This window comes from Telopea speciosissima, chromosome 7 (genome assembly GCF_018873765.1).
Source record: "Telopea speciosissima isolate NSW1024214 ecotype Mountain lineage chromosome 7, Tspe_v1, whole genome shotgun sequence".
Taxonomy (NCBI): domain Eukaryota; kingdom Viridiplantae; phylum Streptophyta; class Magnoliopsida; order Proteales; family Proteaceae; genus Telopea; species Telopea speciosissima.
This window is the reverse complement of record NC_057922.1, coordinates 21,026,760-21,045,369: the sequence shown is the minus strand read 5'-3', so window position 1 is coordinate 21,045,369 and position 18,610 is coordinate 21,026,760. Positions and strand designations below refer to the sequence as shown.

The 18,610-nt window shown below is 38.3% G+C and overlaps 1 protein-coding gene and 1 long non-coding RNA gene across 2 annotated transcripts; one reads left to right on the top strand and one right to left on the bottom strand.

Moving 5' to 3' along the window:
• Nucleotides 1-1,444: 1,444 nt before the first annotated feature.
• On the bottom strand, nucleotides 1,445-18,419 carry LOC122667936. Its single transcript, XR_006333878.1, has 3 exons — nucleotides 18,408-18,419; nucleotides 15,439-15,450; nucleotides 1,445-1,550 (listed from the first exon to the last, which is right to left on the bottom strand). It is a non-coding gene; the product is annotated as an uncharacterized LOC122667936 (long non-coding RNA).
• Nucleotides 8,623-10,336, top strand: LOC122667932 (probable E3 ubiquitin-protein ligase RHC1A). Its single transcript, XM_043864421.1, has 2 exons — nucleotides 8,623-8,730; nucleotides 9,055-10,336. The coding sequence occupies exon 2, from the start codon at nucleotides 9,145-9,147 to the stop codon at nucleotides 10,093-10,095; it is 951 nt and encodes a 316-aa protein (XP_043720356.1). The 5' UTR covers nucleotides 8,623-8,730; nucleotides 9,055-9,144; the 3' UTR covers nucleotides 10,096-10,336.
• Nucleotides 18,420-18,610: the final 191 nt, after the last annotated feature.

The window sequence follows — 18,610 nt, the reverse complement described above, 5'->3', positions numbered from 1 at the left end:
GTTTTGTCAAAGACGAGGCTTTTATGGCTAGGGAGTGGGCAATATAATTTGCCTCCCTAGAAATATGAGCAAATATACATTCGGTAAACTGATTTGCAAGAGTTTTGATATCATGAATAACTCCAGATAACTCATAAGGAGGGGCGAGGGAAGGGAGGTTGATGTAGTTGACCAGCGTCTTGTTATATGATTCAATAAAGATTTTGGAGCAGCCTTCTTCAAAAGCGTAAATCAGTCTTGTGGGCGAGCCTTGCAGGTTCGAAACTTGAAAACATCCTTTACTAAAAAGTAGATAATAAGGCTGTGTATATTTGCCCCTCCCAGACTCTGTACTTGTGGGAGCCTCAGGTAGTAGGATGCTATTTTAGAGATTGAGAAGGCTGGCTATTGAGAGTAAACAAAGTTTATGGGGTGGATTACGCCCCATCTAACTAAAATTTCGAAAAAGAAAAAAAAAAACTTGTTCCATTTCCAATTGACACTGCTGCATGCCATAATCTAGATCATGGTTTGAGGAGTCGGTATCGATCTCCCTAACTGATCCCATATCGGTGGATCGATATGGATCCACCGATATGGATAAGGGTACAATGGGAAAAAACTAAATTTTTTTTAATGAGAACAGAGCCAATCGAGACTAGATATTGGTAGAGACCAATACCAATTACTAAAGCCTTGATTTAGATGGGTTGTTACTAAAGCCTTGATTTAGATGGGTTGGCAAGTTTTTGGTGTGTTTGATTGACAAGAAGGGAATAGGCAAAAAATAATTGTTTCTCTTCATCAACGATGAAAGAGGAATTCCTTCACCAATGGGTATCACTAGCTTAATTATATGGAAGTTGTAATTAAGACCCTAGGATGGTGGGTTAAACCTCTTCCATGGGTGGCAGAAAATTTTTCTCATAATAAAAAAATGGGAAGAATGCACCAACGTGGGGCCAATGAGGAGACGCACAAGGGCATTAAGTAGAGCGATTTTTTATTTTGTAAGAAGCAGGATGATCATTTCAGGGGGTTTTGTTTGGGCCCTCCACATGGCTAGGTGTTCTTTTTCCCAAAAAAAATAGGGAGAAAGAACACCCTTTCGTGTCAGCCACGCCGCCCCTACGCCTTGACACAGGGGTGCGCAAAATGACCGCCACACCCTTAGTCATTTTCAACGTTTTAGGGGGTATTAGACATAATTGTCTTTTGAGTCCTTCTATATTTATTACTGCAATAGAGGCTCACTCTAAATTTCTTACTGTTATATAAAGATGTTCAAAGATGTCAAAGTAGCTCTAAGATCTCTTGAAATCTATCACCTTTTATTTGCAAATGACAAGTTTATTTTTTGTCGAATTATTATTGAGGATGTCCTAACTATCAAAATCATAGTAGAATAAAAATCAAATAAAAATAAAATCATCTATATAAATAACTAACTCGGATTAACATCTACGACAAACATGTATGATTAAGTTGATTAAAATGAATAGAATGTTTGCTAAAAGGTAAAAAATCCAAGTATCTTGGCCTTCTCTCATCAGCAGATCCAGAAGTAATGGCTCATAAAGTCACTTCACTTGCTGCTTGTCTAGAAATGACTACTCGTCTCCTTTCCTCCACCGATGTTGTAGAAACATGAGCAGCCCTGTCACGTTTATTGAGCTTCTGCGTCTGTGTTATTCGCAAAAGGCATACTCTCACAAAGGTGATCAAGTTGGTGGGATGGCCCCCAAGAAGAGAGAGCTAAACTAAACCACTTAAATGTTCTGTCGAATCGGTTCCTTCCCTATTAAGTTGGTTCGTTCTCGTTACTATATTTACTATTTTGGTTCTTTCCCTAATTGAATAAGCTCCCGCATTCTATTATTTATAGCTTTAAGACGAATTTACACTACGTAGTTTTTTTTTTTTTAAAAATAATCTTTAAGGTCAACATGTAAATTTAGATAAAAGTAACCAGAGTTGCAGCGATCATTTTACTCGACTCTATGTCTGCGCACCGTTACACGCAACCAGGTAGATTTCTTTCTTCCTTTTTTTTTAAATATGTTCTAAGTCTTCATAGGAGAACATCTAAGCAAATTTGGGTGCCATGGATGGAAGGGGTTATGAATAGGAAACTTCAGGTGGATGATCTATACATGAGCTGGATATTCGGCTTAGCTATGAAATGATATTCTTTGTTATTATGTGTAGTACAGCCCATAAAATTACACATTTGTCAATGTCTTAATGTGGGATTAAAGGCTTTTCAAATATGGTGGGTGGGCTAAGGGTTGCTTCCTTTATCTACCACTTGCATAATATGACAAAAGGTATAGCCTTACCTCAGATTTTTTTTTAAATTAAAAAGTTGCTATGGCAGGTTAACAAGTTTGTTTAACCTTTAGGAATATTTTTGGTGAAAAAAAAAAAAAAGTTTTAGTAATAAAAATTGTTTTTAAATCCACAGTTAATATTTTCCCCTATGCTTAGCTACTCTAGCATTGTTTCTAGCATTGTTTGCAAGCTTGTGAGCCACACCCACCCAAGCTCTCTATCCAGTTTCATCATATTTACAGAATCGAATCGAATCGAATCGAATCAAACTGAACCGAACCAAATTATTTAGTTTAAATAGAAATATTTTATAAAATAGTGAAAAGTTCCCATGACAACTGGTATTCCTTGTTTTGCTCCGTCCAATCCATCATATCCTTGTAGTTAGTCCAAATGTTGACGATTGTGATTCCTAGCTACTGACTTTGTTCTTTGTCATTTCAGAAGGTGGAAGATGTTGAGACCATAGTTAATGGCAAAAAATAGAAAGCGAACTGTACTGTGTTTTAAACATTTAAATTTGCTTGGTGTCTAGAAATTGGTTGATTGGTAAAGGTACATGTACTTGGTGTCCCGCCTAAGAAAGAGACCCAAGTCCTAATAACCCCGCTAAGTGGTGATTCAACATTGATTCTACATCTTGGAACCAAGCCAATTTTGGAGCAGCTTTATGAGAATGAAACCAACCAGCAAAAATCATTAATGCTGCAAAGACCAATGCACCAATTGCGAACAATACGAGACCAAAAAAGGGCAATATATCTGTAGTTTTTGTGTACAAATCCACTTATTCCAAATTTCAAACCCATTAATTAGTTATCATACGATTGATACTTTGATTAAACATGATGGCTTTCAACAACGGTCTTAAGAACAACTACCTACTGCAATTAGTAGAAGTGTGGAGCGTAAAAGCCCACCCTATCAGGAGATCTTGGGTTCAAGCTTTGTGGTTCTCATCTTCTCTCCTCCCCCATAGAATAGGAAATAGTAGATACTTATTAAAAAAAAATGATCGCTACCATAAACAACGATTAGATTAATTGCTTGTTGCATGTATGTTGCATGTTGCATGTACGGTCATGCGTCTCCTAACCTTTTATATGGCAGTAGGTGAGATAGATATTGGCACCTGACTGTGCATGCACGTACATACATACAAATGACCTGAACTCGAAGATGTTGTCTTCAATGTAACTAAAAGGGTTAGTCCTCCCATAAATTTTGTTAAAATAAATATAGATGGTGATGAGCGAGAGGTAATTCGATTTTATATCGTGGTAGAGATTAGGGCTTCAATTGATGGCTTACAATATTGTAAAGCTTTTATTTTAAGAACGAGTTTTTCTTCACCCATGGTGAAAAGAGAACCTCTTAATAAATGGTATCTAACCCTCTGATTGGACTTAGATATTTCAAAAACTTAATAAATTGAGGGCAAAAGTTAGTAATGAATGACATTACTATTTGAGGAGTCCAATCATAACGTCGAGTCATCTTACTGGGAGGGTTTACCCAAAAAAAAAAAAAACCTTATATGGAGAGATTTTCTCTTCACCTTGGGTGGCAGAAAAATTTCTATTTTATTTTATGTCAATGATATTTTTAAGTTACATTCTTTGATGCATGTGGGATGATCTATCAGGAAGTTAAGCCATCTTGGCGGTGTTTGGAGGGAGCTTCTTTTGTTGGGGAGAGAGGACAGCTTTGTGATTACTCACTCTTTTCGTGAGAGAAACGAGCCGTTGATAATCTCGTTAATGAAGCTTATGATGGCGAAGAAATAAAAGTTTTAAAAAAATGATGGTCATGTTGTTGGTATCATGGAGGCTGGATCAGGTTCTCGTATGAGAACCATTCTCGTACACTCTTAAGCACAGAATCCACTCACTCTTGGATTCCATCTGTGCACCTAAAGGCACACGAGAATGGTTTTCATATGAGAACCTGATCTGGACTAGGTATCATGCACCTTCTCACATTCTTTCTCCTCTCTGACATGCATGCCCCTCTACATATGAATAATGCAATATACATTCCCAGATGATTTGCCCAGGTTAGTAAAGGTAAACGTTTTTGGATCGCTGAGATGATTTCTAAGCATCATATCCGAGACCATAAGAAATGGAGACTGTACGTATTTATTTTGTGGGCAAGGGAGGATCATAAGGATGCAAAGTGTCAGAGAAGAGAGAGAGTATGAAAGGACATAAGGCGCTAGCATCTCTTAAAGAGCCATAATAATATCTTTAAAAAATCACCAAAGATCTCTGTAATAGGAAAAGAATCAACTAAAATCTCCTTAGGTAGAAACTAGAAAATACTCAATTACAACTTCTTTTGTGGATCAAATACATCCCCCCCTGTCTATAATTTCTTGGTACAATGCACCCCACCCATTTTATTCTCTTAGATTTTTATAGATTCATCCATAAGATATCGAGTTGAGTCCCTCTGAGAGATAACCATCTGTCTCATTCTTGCCATTTATAAGAGAAGGAGACGTATTTATGGAAACAAAAAGGACAAGTGATTGCCTCGCACATGTACATGCAGATGATCCATTCCCTAAGAAATCAGCCATGTACACAAGTATCCACAGAAACCCTTATAACCTTTCAAAAGTACAAAATCCTAAGATGTTGATATGCCATTAAAGCTCAATTAAGATGTTCCTGATACAAACGATTTGGAGTAAATATTGAAAAAAAAAATAATATTGTAGTAATTGATTTGATATTTATCTATAAAAAGGGGGTACTATTGTTCTCCAAACAAATTTTAGATTTTAGAAGCCTCAAACTGAGAGAGCCATGAAGAAGCTAATCATTTTTTATTCTTCCTTGTTGTCTCTCCTTAATTGGTTGCTCATTGAGTCAAGCTCAAGAGTTTTCCCAGTTACCCTTTTCTCCATTACTTTACTGTTCTTCACATCTATTCTTTTCTTTTTCATATTTAAAACAGAAAACCCTGATCAGTTTCATCTCCCTGTAATGATCTGGTACAATAATGGCTATGTTGATGAAGAAGTTATCATTTTAGAAGATGAAGGTAGGTCTCATGAAGTATAGATAGAGAGGAACAACTATGGCTGGGGAGTAGTTCTTGTCTTCTTGAAGAATAAGAAATGGTCTTTCTTTTCTTTTCTGTTCTTTTTTATATTTTCGGATAGAAATTGTAAAAGAGAGAAAAACTTGATCTTTCTTGTTCATTTGAGAAAAAAGTTCTTACTTGACCAGTAATATCTATAAAGAAATAAAGCCTCTCTGATCAAATAATGTCTCATAAAGCAATGACTCCTTCTTGCCCTACATTATGATAATTGGGTTTTTGGCCCACTTTGGAAGGGACTTACTTTTGAATAATTATCACCTCCAATTCACGGGCATCTCCAATTCCTCCAATACCTCTAATAGGGGGGAGTGGACCCCACCTTGGGCAGTGTTTTCGAGCAGAGGAGAGGTTGGTCATTTCCACCCCCATGTGAGGAATTAGACGAATTGGAGGGGGCAGCGAATTGGAGGGGACAACGATTCCTTACTTTGTCCTAGTTTTCTTTCTTCAACAATTTCCATACTACAAGTAGTCATTCCTAAGAAGAAGTTCATAGTTTTGGGGAGAATGACCTAAATTCTCTTTATGGGATTAAAAAAGAAAAAAAACATTTCTAAGATGGGAGCAAACAAATTGTATTTCTATTAAGGGTGTCAATCGGTTCGATTTGGTTCGAAGTACAAAATATAGAAATCAAATCGAATCGAGAATATGGAGAATATAAGCAAATTATCAAAATAAAACCTAAACTGACTTGGTTCGGTTTAATTTGGTTCAATTTTGGTTTAAGCTCTATTTTAGGTGTTTGGGCCAATTTCTTACATCTTCACCAACAAAAAACCATTATTTGTTAGGATCATAGACTCATAGTCCATCAAATTTTTTCCCAACTATTAAAAAAGGACATAATTTTTATCCTTACACTCTTTTCCATTAAATTTTGTTGACCAAAACCTTGACATTCAGAGCTTTGAGTAAGTTGACCTACACTTGTAGTTGAGAAAGATCCCCAACAATTGGAACACGACATGGACAATTGAGTTGCTTGTTCTAGGCCATGCTTTATTTCTGCCTTAGTTGATCTTGACCCAACAATAGAATTATATTGTTTGATCTCCAATTCGAGTTAAATTAATTGTACCGCAATAGTTGAATAACTTTGTCGATAAATACTGCATATTTGATTCTATCCATAAATCCACTTTCTTTTCTATCAGTTGATCTCGGACTATTAATTGAGCTGCTTATTAGACCCAATGCTTTATTTTTATTTGTTCGTATGTTTTGCTATAAATATATCATTGTCCAACAAGAGTTGAATTTACGGATTTGCTAATTATAAGTTGCGCACTTTAATTCTGCAGTGATAAATGCTTAATAAGGGTCATCCTACATTATAAATAATCAAATTCCACTTGAAAATGATAAAATCCTTATGAGAAATAACTCCTAGATGGATCCCATCCTTGAAGAAATGTTTAATAGATACCCTAATGTTATGGTATATATTAGGTTCGAAAAATCGGATCATATCAACTGATCTGGATCAAACTGATCTAGAACAGAAACAAGGGTTAAAGTGTTTTTTTGTTCTATCCATAAATCCAACTTTCTTTCCTATGAGTTGATTGCGGACCATTAATTGAGTTGCTTGTTCGTCCCATTGCTTTAATTTTGTTTGTTCTTTATGCTACGGTATAAATATATCATCCTCCAACAAGAATTGAATTTTTAAATTTACTAATTATAAGTTGGGCGCTTTAATCATTCAATCATAAATGCTTAACACGGATCATCATACACTATAAATAACCAAATTCCACTTGAAATGATGAAATCCTTAGGAGTAATAACTTCAAGATGGGTTCCATCATTGAAGGAATGTTTAATAACGACACTAATGTTATGGTATATCCAGGGTTTGAAAAATTGGATCAATCGATCTGGATCAGACTGTTCTAGTATTTAAACAAGGGTTAAAATGTTTATTTTTTTTTTTTTTCCAGCTGATCTCCATTAATTCGGGACTGATTTGGACAACTTAGACCAATCCTACATCTTGAATATATACGTATAGGGTTGGTGATCTCTGTGGGGGATTTGGATCCTTTGTAGCACGACATGGTGTGTAGCGCATCATCCGATGGCCTGTAGTGCTGGGGCACATAGCCCAACATATAGATGGGGTGTTGGGCTGCGTGCCCAAATGCTGTGGGCCATTGGATGTGCGCTACACACCATGTCACGCTATAGAGGAGCCCAACGCCTCTGTGGGGGAATGTAGTTGGTGGGTCATTTTGCCCACCTCTATGGCTTGGGGTGAGTGGTACACGCCCCCATATACAAAACTTTTATCCTTAGGTACGGTATTTCGCCCTTTGCTAGGAGAACAATTGGGTATTTAATTGGACTAGATCAAATTTAGCTCCGAATTTGACATACACGGAATCTAGACTATATGTGATCCATCATTCTTTTTGTGATTGTTACAATCTGATCCAACCATCCCAAAAGATGCATTTATTAAAGGGAGAAAACCTTTCCACTTATAAGTCCAAAGACCGAAACTCCCCTACTCGAACCCTGTCACCATCACAGGAAGGACTCACAGTTGGGATTCAACTCCTACCCTTGGAAGGCATCGCCCAATGAGTGCCAAATGAGGCATCTGACGGTTGGGCTGTGCTGCACACATCCCGACGTGTGTCCAATCAACCATCAGGATGTGTGCAACACAACCCAACCATTGAATGCCTCATTAGATGATGCCGTCCAAGAAAAGGAGCCCAATCCCCCACACAACTACACTCATGAATAGAACCCACTTTGCAGTGCTCTGCTCAATCTCCCAGGCCCTCGTCAAGGGAGACTTACACCGCTACATGAGACCCACACTAGGGTAGTAGGGTGCCACCCTAACCCACATCTTCAATACCTCTATGTTCAATTGGACCAGTTTTTTCCCGATTTGAACCAATTTTTCCTTGAAACCAATGAAAACCCACAAAGAACCAGAATTGGGTCCTTTTCCGGTTCATCTATAGTCATACGCTCAATTACCATATGAGGTTTGTACACCTTGCTTACAGTGTGTCATAGCAAGACTTTGGTCCTTCAGATTCCAGAAACGTCATCCATGTGTCACATGACTAAAATAAATCCTATGCGTAAAACGCACTCCCAAAGATATTAATCTTCAGTAAGACCGACACATTGTATCATTGTGTCCTCATCCTTTTATTATCTTTAGTCTAAACCCTTCATTTCAAGGGTTTCGACGTCACCCCTCTCTCTCTCTCGCTCGCTCTGTAGGTCTTGCTTGGCGATAATGGAAGCATCTCGGCCTCAAAATTCTGATCTTTCAGGGTTTGTTTCTACATCCTTTCTCTGTAATTCTGTTTTGGTGCAAAGTATTCACTGTAAATTTCTTCGAAAAGTTTTGTTTCTGTAACTTGTCGATTAATTTTTAAATTTTTTTTTTTTATAGTTTTGTAGCCTTCATCTACAGATCAAAGGTTCTTGGTTCTTGCATGTATGTTTTTATCGTTTGAACTTCATCTCTTGTTTTGATTATTTTTCCTTTTTCAAATTTCAATTCTGATTTTTTGTTTTCTCGTGTGCATCAATTACTTGATTTAGTTTAATTATTGTTGTTGTTGTTTTTTTTGTTGTATTTTGTTGAATTGGTAGCTTTTGAGAGGATTTGCAAGAAAAGTAAGGAATTGGGAGCATCTGATTAGGGGTTTTGTTTGAGAGATCCGAGTGGAGTGAGAAGGGAAAATGTCGAGCAGTAGGAACACACATTGGTGTCACAGATGCAGGCGGCCTGTGCAACTCCGAGGGCGAGATGCAGTTTGCCCTTATTGTGAAGGCGGCTTTGTGCAAGAGCTTGATGGGATTGGTCCTTTTGATTTCCTTGGACTGGATGATGATGATCATGACAACAGATTTGGGATAATGGAGGCTTTTTCTGCTCTGATGAGGCAACGAATGGGTCGCAGAAACCGTGACTTTGACCTCAGAGGGAGGTCTGGTATTGGTCCAGATCATGGTTTGGCAGGATTAGGCGCTGGGTATGGTGCTGGTCCTTGGCTGATATTCCGTGGCCAAGTTCCTGTCAGGATGTCTGAAAATGGTGGGATTGAAGTGCTTTTCAATGGGGGTCCAGGAGTTGGCTTGAGGCGAGCTAACGTTGGTGATTACTTTCTTGGTCCCGGACTGGATGAACTGATAGAACAGCTCACTCGGAATGATAGGCATGGACCGCCCCCAGCATCTCGGTCTTCAATTGATGCCATGCCAACAGTAAAGATTACGCAGAGGCATCTGCGCACTGATTCTCACTGCCCTGTTTGTAAAGATAGATTTGAGTTGGGCTCTGAAGTGCGGCAGATGCCATGTAACCACATATACCACTCGGATTGCATTATCCCATGGTTGGTTCAGCACAATTCCTGCCCTGTCTGCCGCCATGAAATGCCACCACAAGGATCAAGTGGTTCTGGGGCTAGCAACAGAAGTAGCAGTGGTGGTGGTAACTCCAGCGGGAGGGAGAGTAATGGGGATAATCAGGGAAGGCGCAACCCATTCTCCTTCTTGTGGCCTTTCCGCTCGTCAAACTCAAACTCAAACTCAAACTCGCAACGTACTGAATCAAGTGGAAGCAGCTCAGCAGCCGTTCGTGAAGATAATCACCAGATTAGTTACTCTGGATGGCCTTTTGATTATTAGGCTTCTTGTGTTTTAGAGTTTTGTGTTCTTTACTTTGGTTGTTGTGCAGTCATAATCCACTTATCATATCCAAGTGATATGAGTAAATATGCTTGGTGAAGTGAAAGTGGTTTAACGTCTTGGCATATACTTAATGGTATAGGTGATCAACTGTCATTGGTGCTACTGCTCTCCTTATGTAAATGTTTTGGATTATATTTCTTGTGCCTTAATCTTCTAAACTCAACTTTTTTTTTTATTTTTTACAAAATAAGGGTTAACCTGTTTTGTACTGTCACTTGTAATGCTCTCTTGGATGTTAGATGTGCGGCATGTGCCGCAGATGCTTATTCTACTACTGCTGTGAGGATTTTGTATGGCACTTGAATGTTGTTATGACCACATATAAGTCCTCTTTGCTGCTTGTTTGTCCTGTTATGGCATGCAACTATGTTGCGGTGGATAGACAATCAGATATGAACAAGTAGAAATCAAATGGATTCCCTGCAATTAATCTAAATTGTGTGGGAAGGTATTGAGTTTATTATTTGGCTCCTGCTTCTTGTTAAGTGAACTTGTCTGCCCTATATATGCTACCTCTGAGAGTTGGATCTTCTTAAAAAGTGTAAAGGTTTCATGCAAGTGTTCAAACCCAGGATTGAGATTTGGAGATTAGTAGTCATTTGTGTCGTTCGTAGTTTGCTTTGTATTTATTTTTTATGAAGAAGCTAATGAATGCTTAGAACTAACCATTTGTTGATTCCTATTCCTAAGGCAACCGTAAATGGAAAAGGAAGGATCAGTCTAGCTTCTTATTTTGGGTGGTCAGGACAAGCATTCATATAGGTATATATAGGCTGAAGAGTATTTGTTCTTTTATTAATTAGTTACTAGACTATATGTAAGGACTCCAAGAATGGGAGACAATGTTTCATATTGGATGAGATCCTGAATTATATTGGAGCTGGTGCTTCCCGCAGTCAAACCCTTGGCCGAAATAAGTAGCCATCTATTTTCTCCACTTATTTTTTTCCTGTTTTCTGATAATTGCAGATCTTATCTATTTTTTAATAGAAGAAATAAACCAATTATATTTATTTTGGTGTCACAGCATGCCCTAGTATGGAGAGACATATCAGTTGACTAGCAGTTCTTTTATTATATATTCATAATAATGGGCTATATGTTTTAGAGTGGGGTTTTGAATTATATAGCAGTCCAATAAGTTCTTCGAGCTTGACAGGGGTTTTGATCTCTTGCTTTATTTTTAGTGTCTCTTGCAAAATGCAAACATCAATTACAATTTTGATTATTGAATAAGAATCTGAATTGTGTTGGTCTGTTGAAGATGGGGATTCTTGTGCGCAAACCATTTGGCTGGACCTAGTCCATCTTTTTCTCCTAACTTCTGGAATTTGACATGGGAATAACCCTGATTCTGGAATCTGGTAAAAATGGGGATTCTTAGGTTCTCACCAATTCTAGAGGATTATTTGCAAACCCCAGGATATGCGACGTTTGTGTAAATTCCTTGAGACAAGTGAGAATATGGATTCTAAAATGTCTTTAAAACCCACCCCAAATCTCATCCAAGAATCCTATCCAAACTTGGCCTTAGTTCAATTGCTAGTTCTTGTATAAAACCCAGTGTTTCGTCTTTGCCATACTGTTTCTGCCCCTTGTTTAAATTTTAGATCTCTCCTACATTTTAATTTTTAAGTGTAATGGAGCACCTTAGTTAATTCCCCGATGTTTAGACCTTCGGAACACCTTAGTTAAACTCCCCAATGTTTAATCCATTGGTTGTTTAATTTTCTTCTATCTTCAAATGTAGTATGTTAGTCGCTTGCTGAAAGTTCTGAATCAGTAGTGCAATCTTATCTGCAGGACTAGTTTACCTTATTCTCATACATTCCTTTTCTATAAATGAAATTGTACTGATTTTTTGAGGAATAAGTATGTCAAGTTAATGTTGGAATTGGTTTGTCATCCTAGGTTACAGATATTGGATGACAGTTTCTATATTAAGCCTATTCCTCTCTGAGGTTGGAGTATTTGTTGTTTCTTAGCATGAAAATTGAAAAGGTAGAGCTGTATCCAAAACCTTCCTTTGAATAAAACGGTGGTTTCATGTGATCAGTAATTATTGGATACTATCTTTTTTTAGGTAAACTGGAATTTATTCATTAGAATGTAATGGACACGCAGTGGATTGTGGCCATAATGTCGTACATTCTAACGTACATTCTAACGACAAAGCCTTCCTGACTAAAGAGTTTGCCAAAACATTGGACTCTCTAGGAGCATAGTGGAAAGTACAGGAGACAGTAAATAGGACGTGAGGTGCTTTATATCCTTTATCAGCGCCCGAAGATGGAGGGGAATCAAAGATGTAGGCTCATTGATGTAGGAGACTACGCCTTTGTTATCCGACTCATTGATGATATGATCCAGCGCGCCACCACCCAACCCAACACCCAAAATAGCCAAAGCCTCCTCATCCACTTCTATCTCCTTGAAATTAATCACTTCAGATTTCGCAACCATGATCTCTCCATTTGAATTACGTACAACCATCACAAAGGAAGGAACCCATTTCAGGGTCACAGACCATGTGTGTCAGAGGGTAAGTTTGCTTCTGGTGGAATAGATGAACTGAAGTCCCACATGCTGCCAATCAATGAGACAAAACCCTACTGGCACAAGCATAGTGTGCCCCTATGCTTTATTACTGTCAGAGAAAATTAGGTAGAGGCGTAGAGCGTGTAGGGTCATTTTGCATTCCACCTCACTTATTTAAGATTATCTTGAATTCCACTTAATGGGTTTGTGCTACTCTAAAGAACAGTGAAATACCAAATATGATAAACAAAAACCACTTAACTCTGAGCAGTTCACAACCAACTCTGATCCGGGAGTTTTGCGTGATTCGCTTGCTAGCAACCAAAGAGGACCGCTGACATTTGGTTGAAGCCCGTTAATAGAAAAAAGATCATTCAACCTCAGCAACACGAAGAATACGGCATGACAGTAGCAAGAAATAGTTGTTTACCAGAAGCCGTAGCAATGGTCAAGCAGGTACATTTTTGGTCATCTGTCCAAAGAATTGCAGCAAGAAATAGTAGATCCAATAGCCCAGAGGGGCACAATGCTCTTCAAAGGCAACGGGGACCGTCGGATTTATGCTGTATGGTCAAAGAGTTTCTTGTTCTTGTAAGTGGTGGTAGCTGGCTGCTTGGGGATTTTTTTTTTTTGGGGGGTAAAAAGTTTCTTGTGGAATTGGCTTTCGTCTGATGAGAAATCAGACCCGGACATCACTTCCACTCCAACTAGAAGAACGGTGATGGAACACGTATTATAGAGTGTTTACCATGGGTAAAGTAAAAGAAGCTAAGAGGAACAAGACCAGAAACAAGCAGTTGTGGACAAGAGATCTCTTTCGTTGGGCAGTTTATAACGCGCTGACGAGTGTTGTAAATCCCCTACTTACATTGATCACCATAGATTCCCCAAACTTTCTTGAGACTTCTTCGAAAACCAGGTTTTTCTTATGGCGAGTCACCCAAGTTGAGTAAAATAAACATGAAGCCTGGTCAGGAGTTATGAAGACTTGTCCAGGTTTAAGAAATGACCAGAACAGGTCTGAGTTAATTTGAGTTTTCAATGATTTGGTATTTTTGTGTTTTTGTCTAAGTCTGATTTTTTTTTTAATTGGGTTCCCTATAAGTTTAGTCTCCAACTATACAAAAACTTTGGAAATTTTGTTCGTTGTCTTCATTAGTAGTTCCTTTTTTCTCTTCATCTGTGAAGCAACAATAGTCTTAGTTCATCTTCACCCGAAGAAAGAGAAGGAAAATATTAGAAAAAATGATAATAAATCATAACTTGCCCTGATCAGGATTGACTCTCTGAAATCACTAGGTTTTGAAATGGGCAAGTCTGAGTCCAAAAAAACTAGTTTTCCAACCATGGTTGAAACAGGTCATCCATTATAGAGTTGACCTGTGCCAGTTTTAAGGGGAGGGGATTCCCATAGAAAGCTCTGATCCTTGGCCAAGGGATGGACACCGTCTTAATCTGAAGGAGGTTCATCTACAGTGAAAGCAAGACCAAGACCCAAGGAAATTATGACCAAGAATAGGGAGCATTACCTGATGAGATATAGTGGCAGCATTGCTTTTGTAGGTAGAGGAGGAAACTTCTTGCACATGATTCAAACACGCAAATAACAAAAGAGGAAGAAGGCTGTAGAAAGAAAGAAAGATGGAAAGGTAATGGGTAAACTTCTGTGTGCCCCCTAAATTTGTCTTAATTCACTTTTTTATCAGAAAGATTAAAGTTTCTCCATTGTGACCAAGTTCAAGTCTGGAAACAATCTCTTTGTAGACCCCGCAGCAGGAGCCTTGTGCACTGGGTACGCCTTTCTTTTTACCAAGAATAAAAAACCCCCCACAAAAACAAACTTCTCTTCTTTTCCATTTTAACTAGTTATGTAAAGTAGCTTTATTTGAAAGAAAATGGAAAAGCTTCAACATACTTGACAATTAAAGGCAACATGGGATGGTGTAGGACCGTATAGGCAAACTGAAGAGGGGTAAATTAGGAAGTGCGGAATAAAATTTTAACTTCGAAATTTCTTTTGAAATCCTCTGCAATTAGCTGTCTCAAATCTTCAGTTGATGTTAGTTAAACACAATAAAATAAACAATTGTAATAAAGCGAGAAAGAGAGACAATACACATAAGATTTATAGTAGTTCAGCATGGCATTAATACCGTCTTATATCCATTCTTAAGTCCTCAGACAGCTTGGAATTCCACTAAATCAATCTCCTTAAAGGGTATGAGAAACACTCGCAAACACTTCTCGCAGAGTAGGAGAGACACTCAACCACTCTGATTTTCTCGAGATCACAATCTCCTTATAAAAGTCGGAGGAGCACCTATACATACTCTCCTTGCAGGGTAAGGAAAGCACCCAACCACACTCTCCTTGCAAGGTAGGTGAAACACCTTACCCAAGTTCAGAGCATCAATACTCTTCACCACACAATCACTTAAAAGTGATTCACAATGGCTCAAAGGATAAAACACAAGTTAACTCTTTACAAGCATATTTGCAAGTTTTTATATATATGTTGATCCCCTTTGCTCAGTAGCTCAAGCTCAATGACTGATTAGATTTGCAAGTTTAGCTCTTTTGATTCTTAACCTCTTTTCTTAGTAGTTCATCAGATTTGCAAATTGAAACACATAAGCAGTGAAAATTTTCACATTTGTAGATCGATAAGGGTATTCATATATTTACCCACAAGTCTCTTTTTGAAATTCAGGCTATTCTACTATTTGTAGATTAGATTCCAACAGTTAAAAAAAACTAGCCATTATGATGTCAAATGAATCAATGTTTTAGACTCACGTGTAGACTTCGAATAATACCTCTCTGACTTTGATCAATTGTCCAATCAATCAAACTATCGTTCGTCTGCATAAGGTGCTCATGGTAACCAATGGATCATGTACCGTCTACTATGAAGTTCACCAGTCGTCCACTCCACTAAGAATTGGTCGGTTGCTTGTTCGATTACCAGTGTTGTCAATGGATTTATTCACAATTTAAAATACATCACTTGGACATAATTTCTGGTAGGCTCTCATGCATTCTGGTTACTAGAGGGCTAAGTTCAAGGTTCATGATAGATAATCATTTAGGTCCATTTTGACTTGGTCAGTCTACACTATGAACCACCTATCTTAAGTTTTTTAGATTAAGTCCATAGGTGATTAATTGAACTCGAGCACTTAAGATCATTACATCATAGGATCATCTAGATATTATAAGATGAAAAACAATATCTAAGATATATTCAAGCAAACCAAAATAAATCTTCGTGTCTTGGCTCAAGTTGCTTAAATTCCCATGGATGGCTTGACTCTCAATCCATGACAATCTTTTGAGCAGCTTGAGATCTTCCAATTTAATGTTTGGGTTCAGGGCTTGACATAGGAGGGCAAGGGGGTCTTTTCGAAAGGGGAAAAGAGAGGATGACGCATATTAAGCACTTTTCTCACCCTTTGATCTTGACAAAGACAACATAACATACACACACATGAGACATATTCAATAACAAGACTGTTAAGGACAAAATTGGACTTTTGTAGGAATGTCAAATAAGCACATGATATTATTTGTATGACAAGTAAATATATTCTTACTGCTTACCATGAACTTATATAGATATCACATTAATTTCAAAATCCAAAAAAAAAAAAAAAATGTCTAAAGGCACAAGCAAGAACTGATCTTATATAGTAATTAAAGATATAATCATTTATGCATCAAATTATTAAGGCCAATGGTGGACTTATATAGAGAGACAGTACTCCACTCTAATGTCGAAACCGGATTTACATATGCCTGATGCTTCTGCACGCACAAGCGCATAGGGGCCACGCTCCCCCAAAAGGAACAATTCCTCAAACAAGTGATAAATAATTGTATACGATCAATGTTAGATTATCTCTCTTTGCGGCAATTTCACTGGCAAGTACAATATCAATAATAACTAACAAACAACAATTAAACAAGAACATTTTTATTTAAAAAAAGACTGATTCAAGGGGAAGAGTTCTCCATGGAGGAGCATGATCCATATGCACAGAGGAGCTACAGAGGAGCTAATGGAAGCACGAGTGGAAGCATCAGTAGGGTGCACATTTCTGCCTTTCATGGGGGCGGGGCAATCATTTCCCAAATTCGACCCCTCTGTGTTTGGGGGCAAGGCCTACACTCCTCCACAAGAAATCATTTTCCCCACTTCCTCTTAAGTCGTTTTTGTGGAGTAAATATTCATTTACATTTTGACCCTAAAAAAAAAAAATCATAACAAGACAATTCTTTCAAAAATTGAGAGTTTTGAATTTTGACATCATCGAGCATATCACCTTTATTGTAACGTTTACATAAATATTTGAAGAAAATTTTCCTCCACCCATTGAGGATGGTTTACTCACCATCCTACGATTCACAAACCCCTATAGGAATTTAATATGTTCCCAAAATATCCTCTTGATGCCTGCCCTTCCCCACCCTCCCGCCCCACAGTGAATGGGATCACAATCACTACCCATGAAGGAAAACTCGATTTTAAGAAAAATGGTTTTGGAGGGGGGGGGGGGGGATAGGAACGTGAAGCTTATGCCTAGACACAAGAAGAGGGGAAATGACCGTTCCACCCCATAAAGGGGCAATAACTCGATTTAAGAAAAATGGTTTTCGAGGGGGAGGGAGGGGGGCGGGAATGTAGAACCTATAACTAGACACAAGAAGAGGCGAAATGACCGCCCCACCCCCATGCAGGGGCAGTCATTGCCATATGTCTAAGTGCAGGGGTCACTCCACAGAAGCCATTGCTAGGGTTTACAAACCCATAGAGGACGGTTCAGGTGATACGTATCCTGTAAAAGCTGTTACAATCATTAATAGGAAGATTACAACTCCGAGACACCAAACAAATTCCCTAAGACTGCTATAACTCGCATGATATAGACCACGAAAAATATGAAGGTGAACCACAATAAGAAACATACTTGCCCCATTAACAAGCATATAACGGAGCAACCGCCCCCTTCAACATCTCTCATAACGTGTTCTACGCTGTTGAAAGCTAGATCCACATGAGGTGTGTGATGCATGGCTAAAAAAACACGAGTAACTATCTGAATGACTAAACAAATACCAATCCTAGGGTTTACAAACCTCTTTAGGGTCTCACGATGCTCTTCCAGGAAACTCAATTTTAAGAAAAATGATTTGAAGGTGGGGGATGCTTACGCTGGACTCAAGAAGAGCTGAAATGACCACCCCACCCCTTTGAAATGCTAAATGATGGACTGTCCCTGTTGATGTTTCCAAGCGTTCCATGTGCAGGAACCACTCTCACCATAAGAAACACTACCCCAGATTTTTATGCATCACTTCTATCGACATGGCCAATTTTGATATACGTCGCACCGATACATACCTGAGACGTGTGGCCAATGTATTAAGCTACCTCACAAGACACCCAAACAGGAGGCTAGTCACAGCCCAATGAGCTATGGCATGCTGCATTGCTGTTCAGAAGCATTCAAAGAAAGCTACCTCAAAAGAACTCATCACGCGGAAGTTGGCCTTCCAGCCATGGACACTCTTTAAGTTGCGTTTAATATGCATTCCTGGAATGCCACTCTTGGTCAATAATGCAAAATAGACTTAAAATGCATTCCAAGAACACATACCAATCGCCACCTTAATTTAGGCTGTGATTTTTATGCATTCTAGGTAAATTTCACATTCTGATAAATACAACTATTTTTATGATCTGAGAATACCAAATCGACCCAGAAGGCATACCAAACACAGCCTGCTACCTCCTGGTTTTAGCTTGCGTTTTTCTTCACTTTTCCATTCTGACAGCATCTGGGTAAGCAATTTAACCTACCTGAACATGTTAGGTAAGAAACTAGCACGTTGTTTTATAATTGATTTGAGCCAC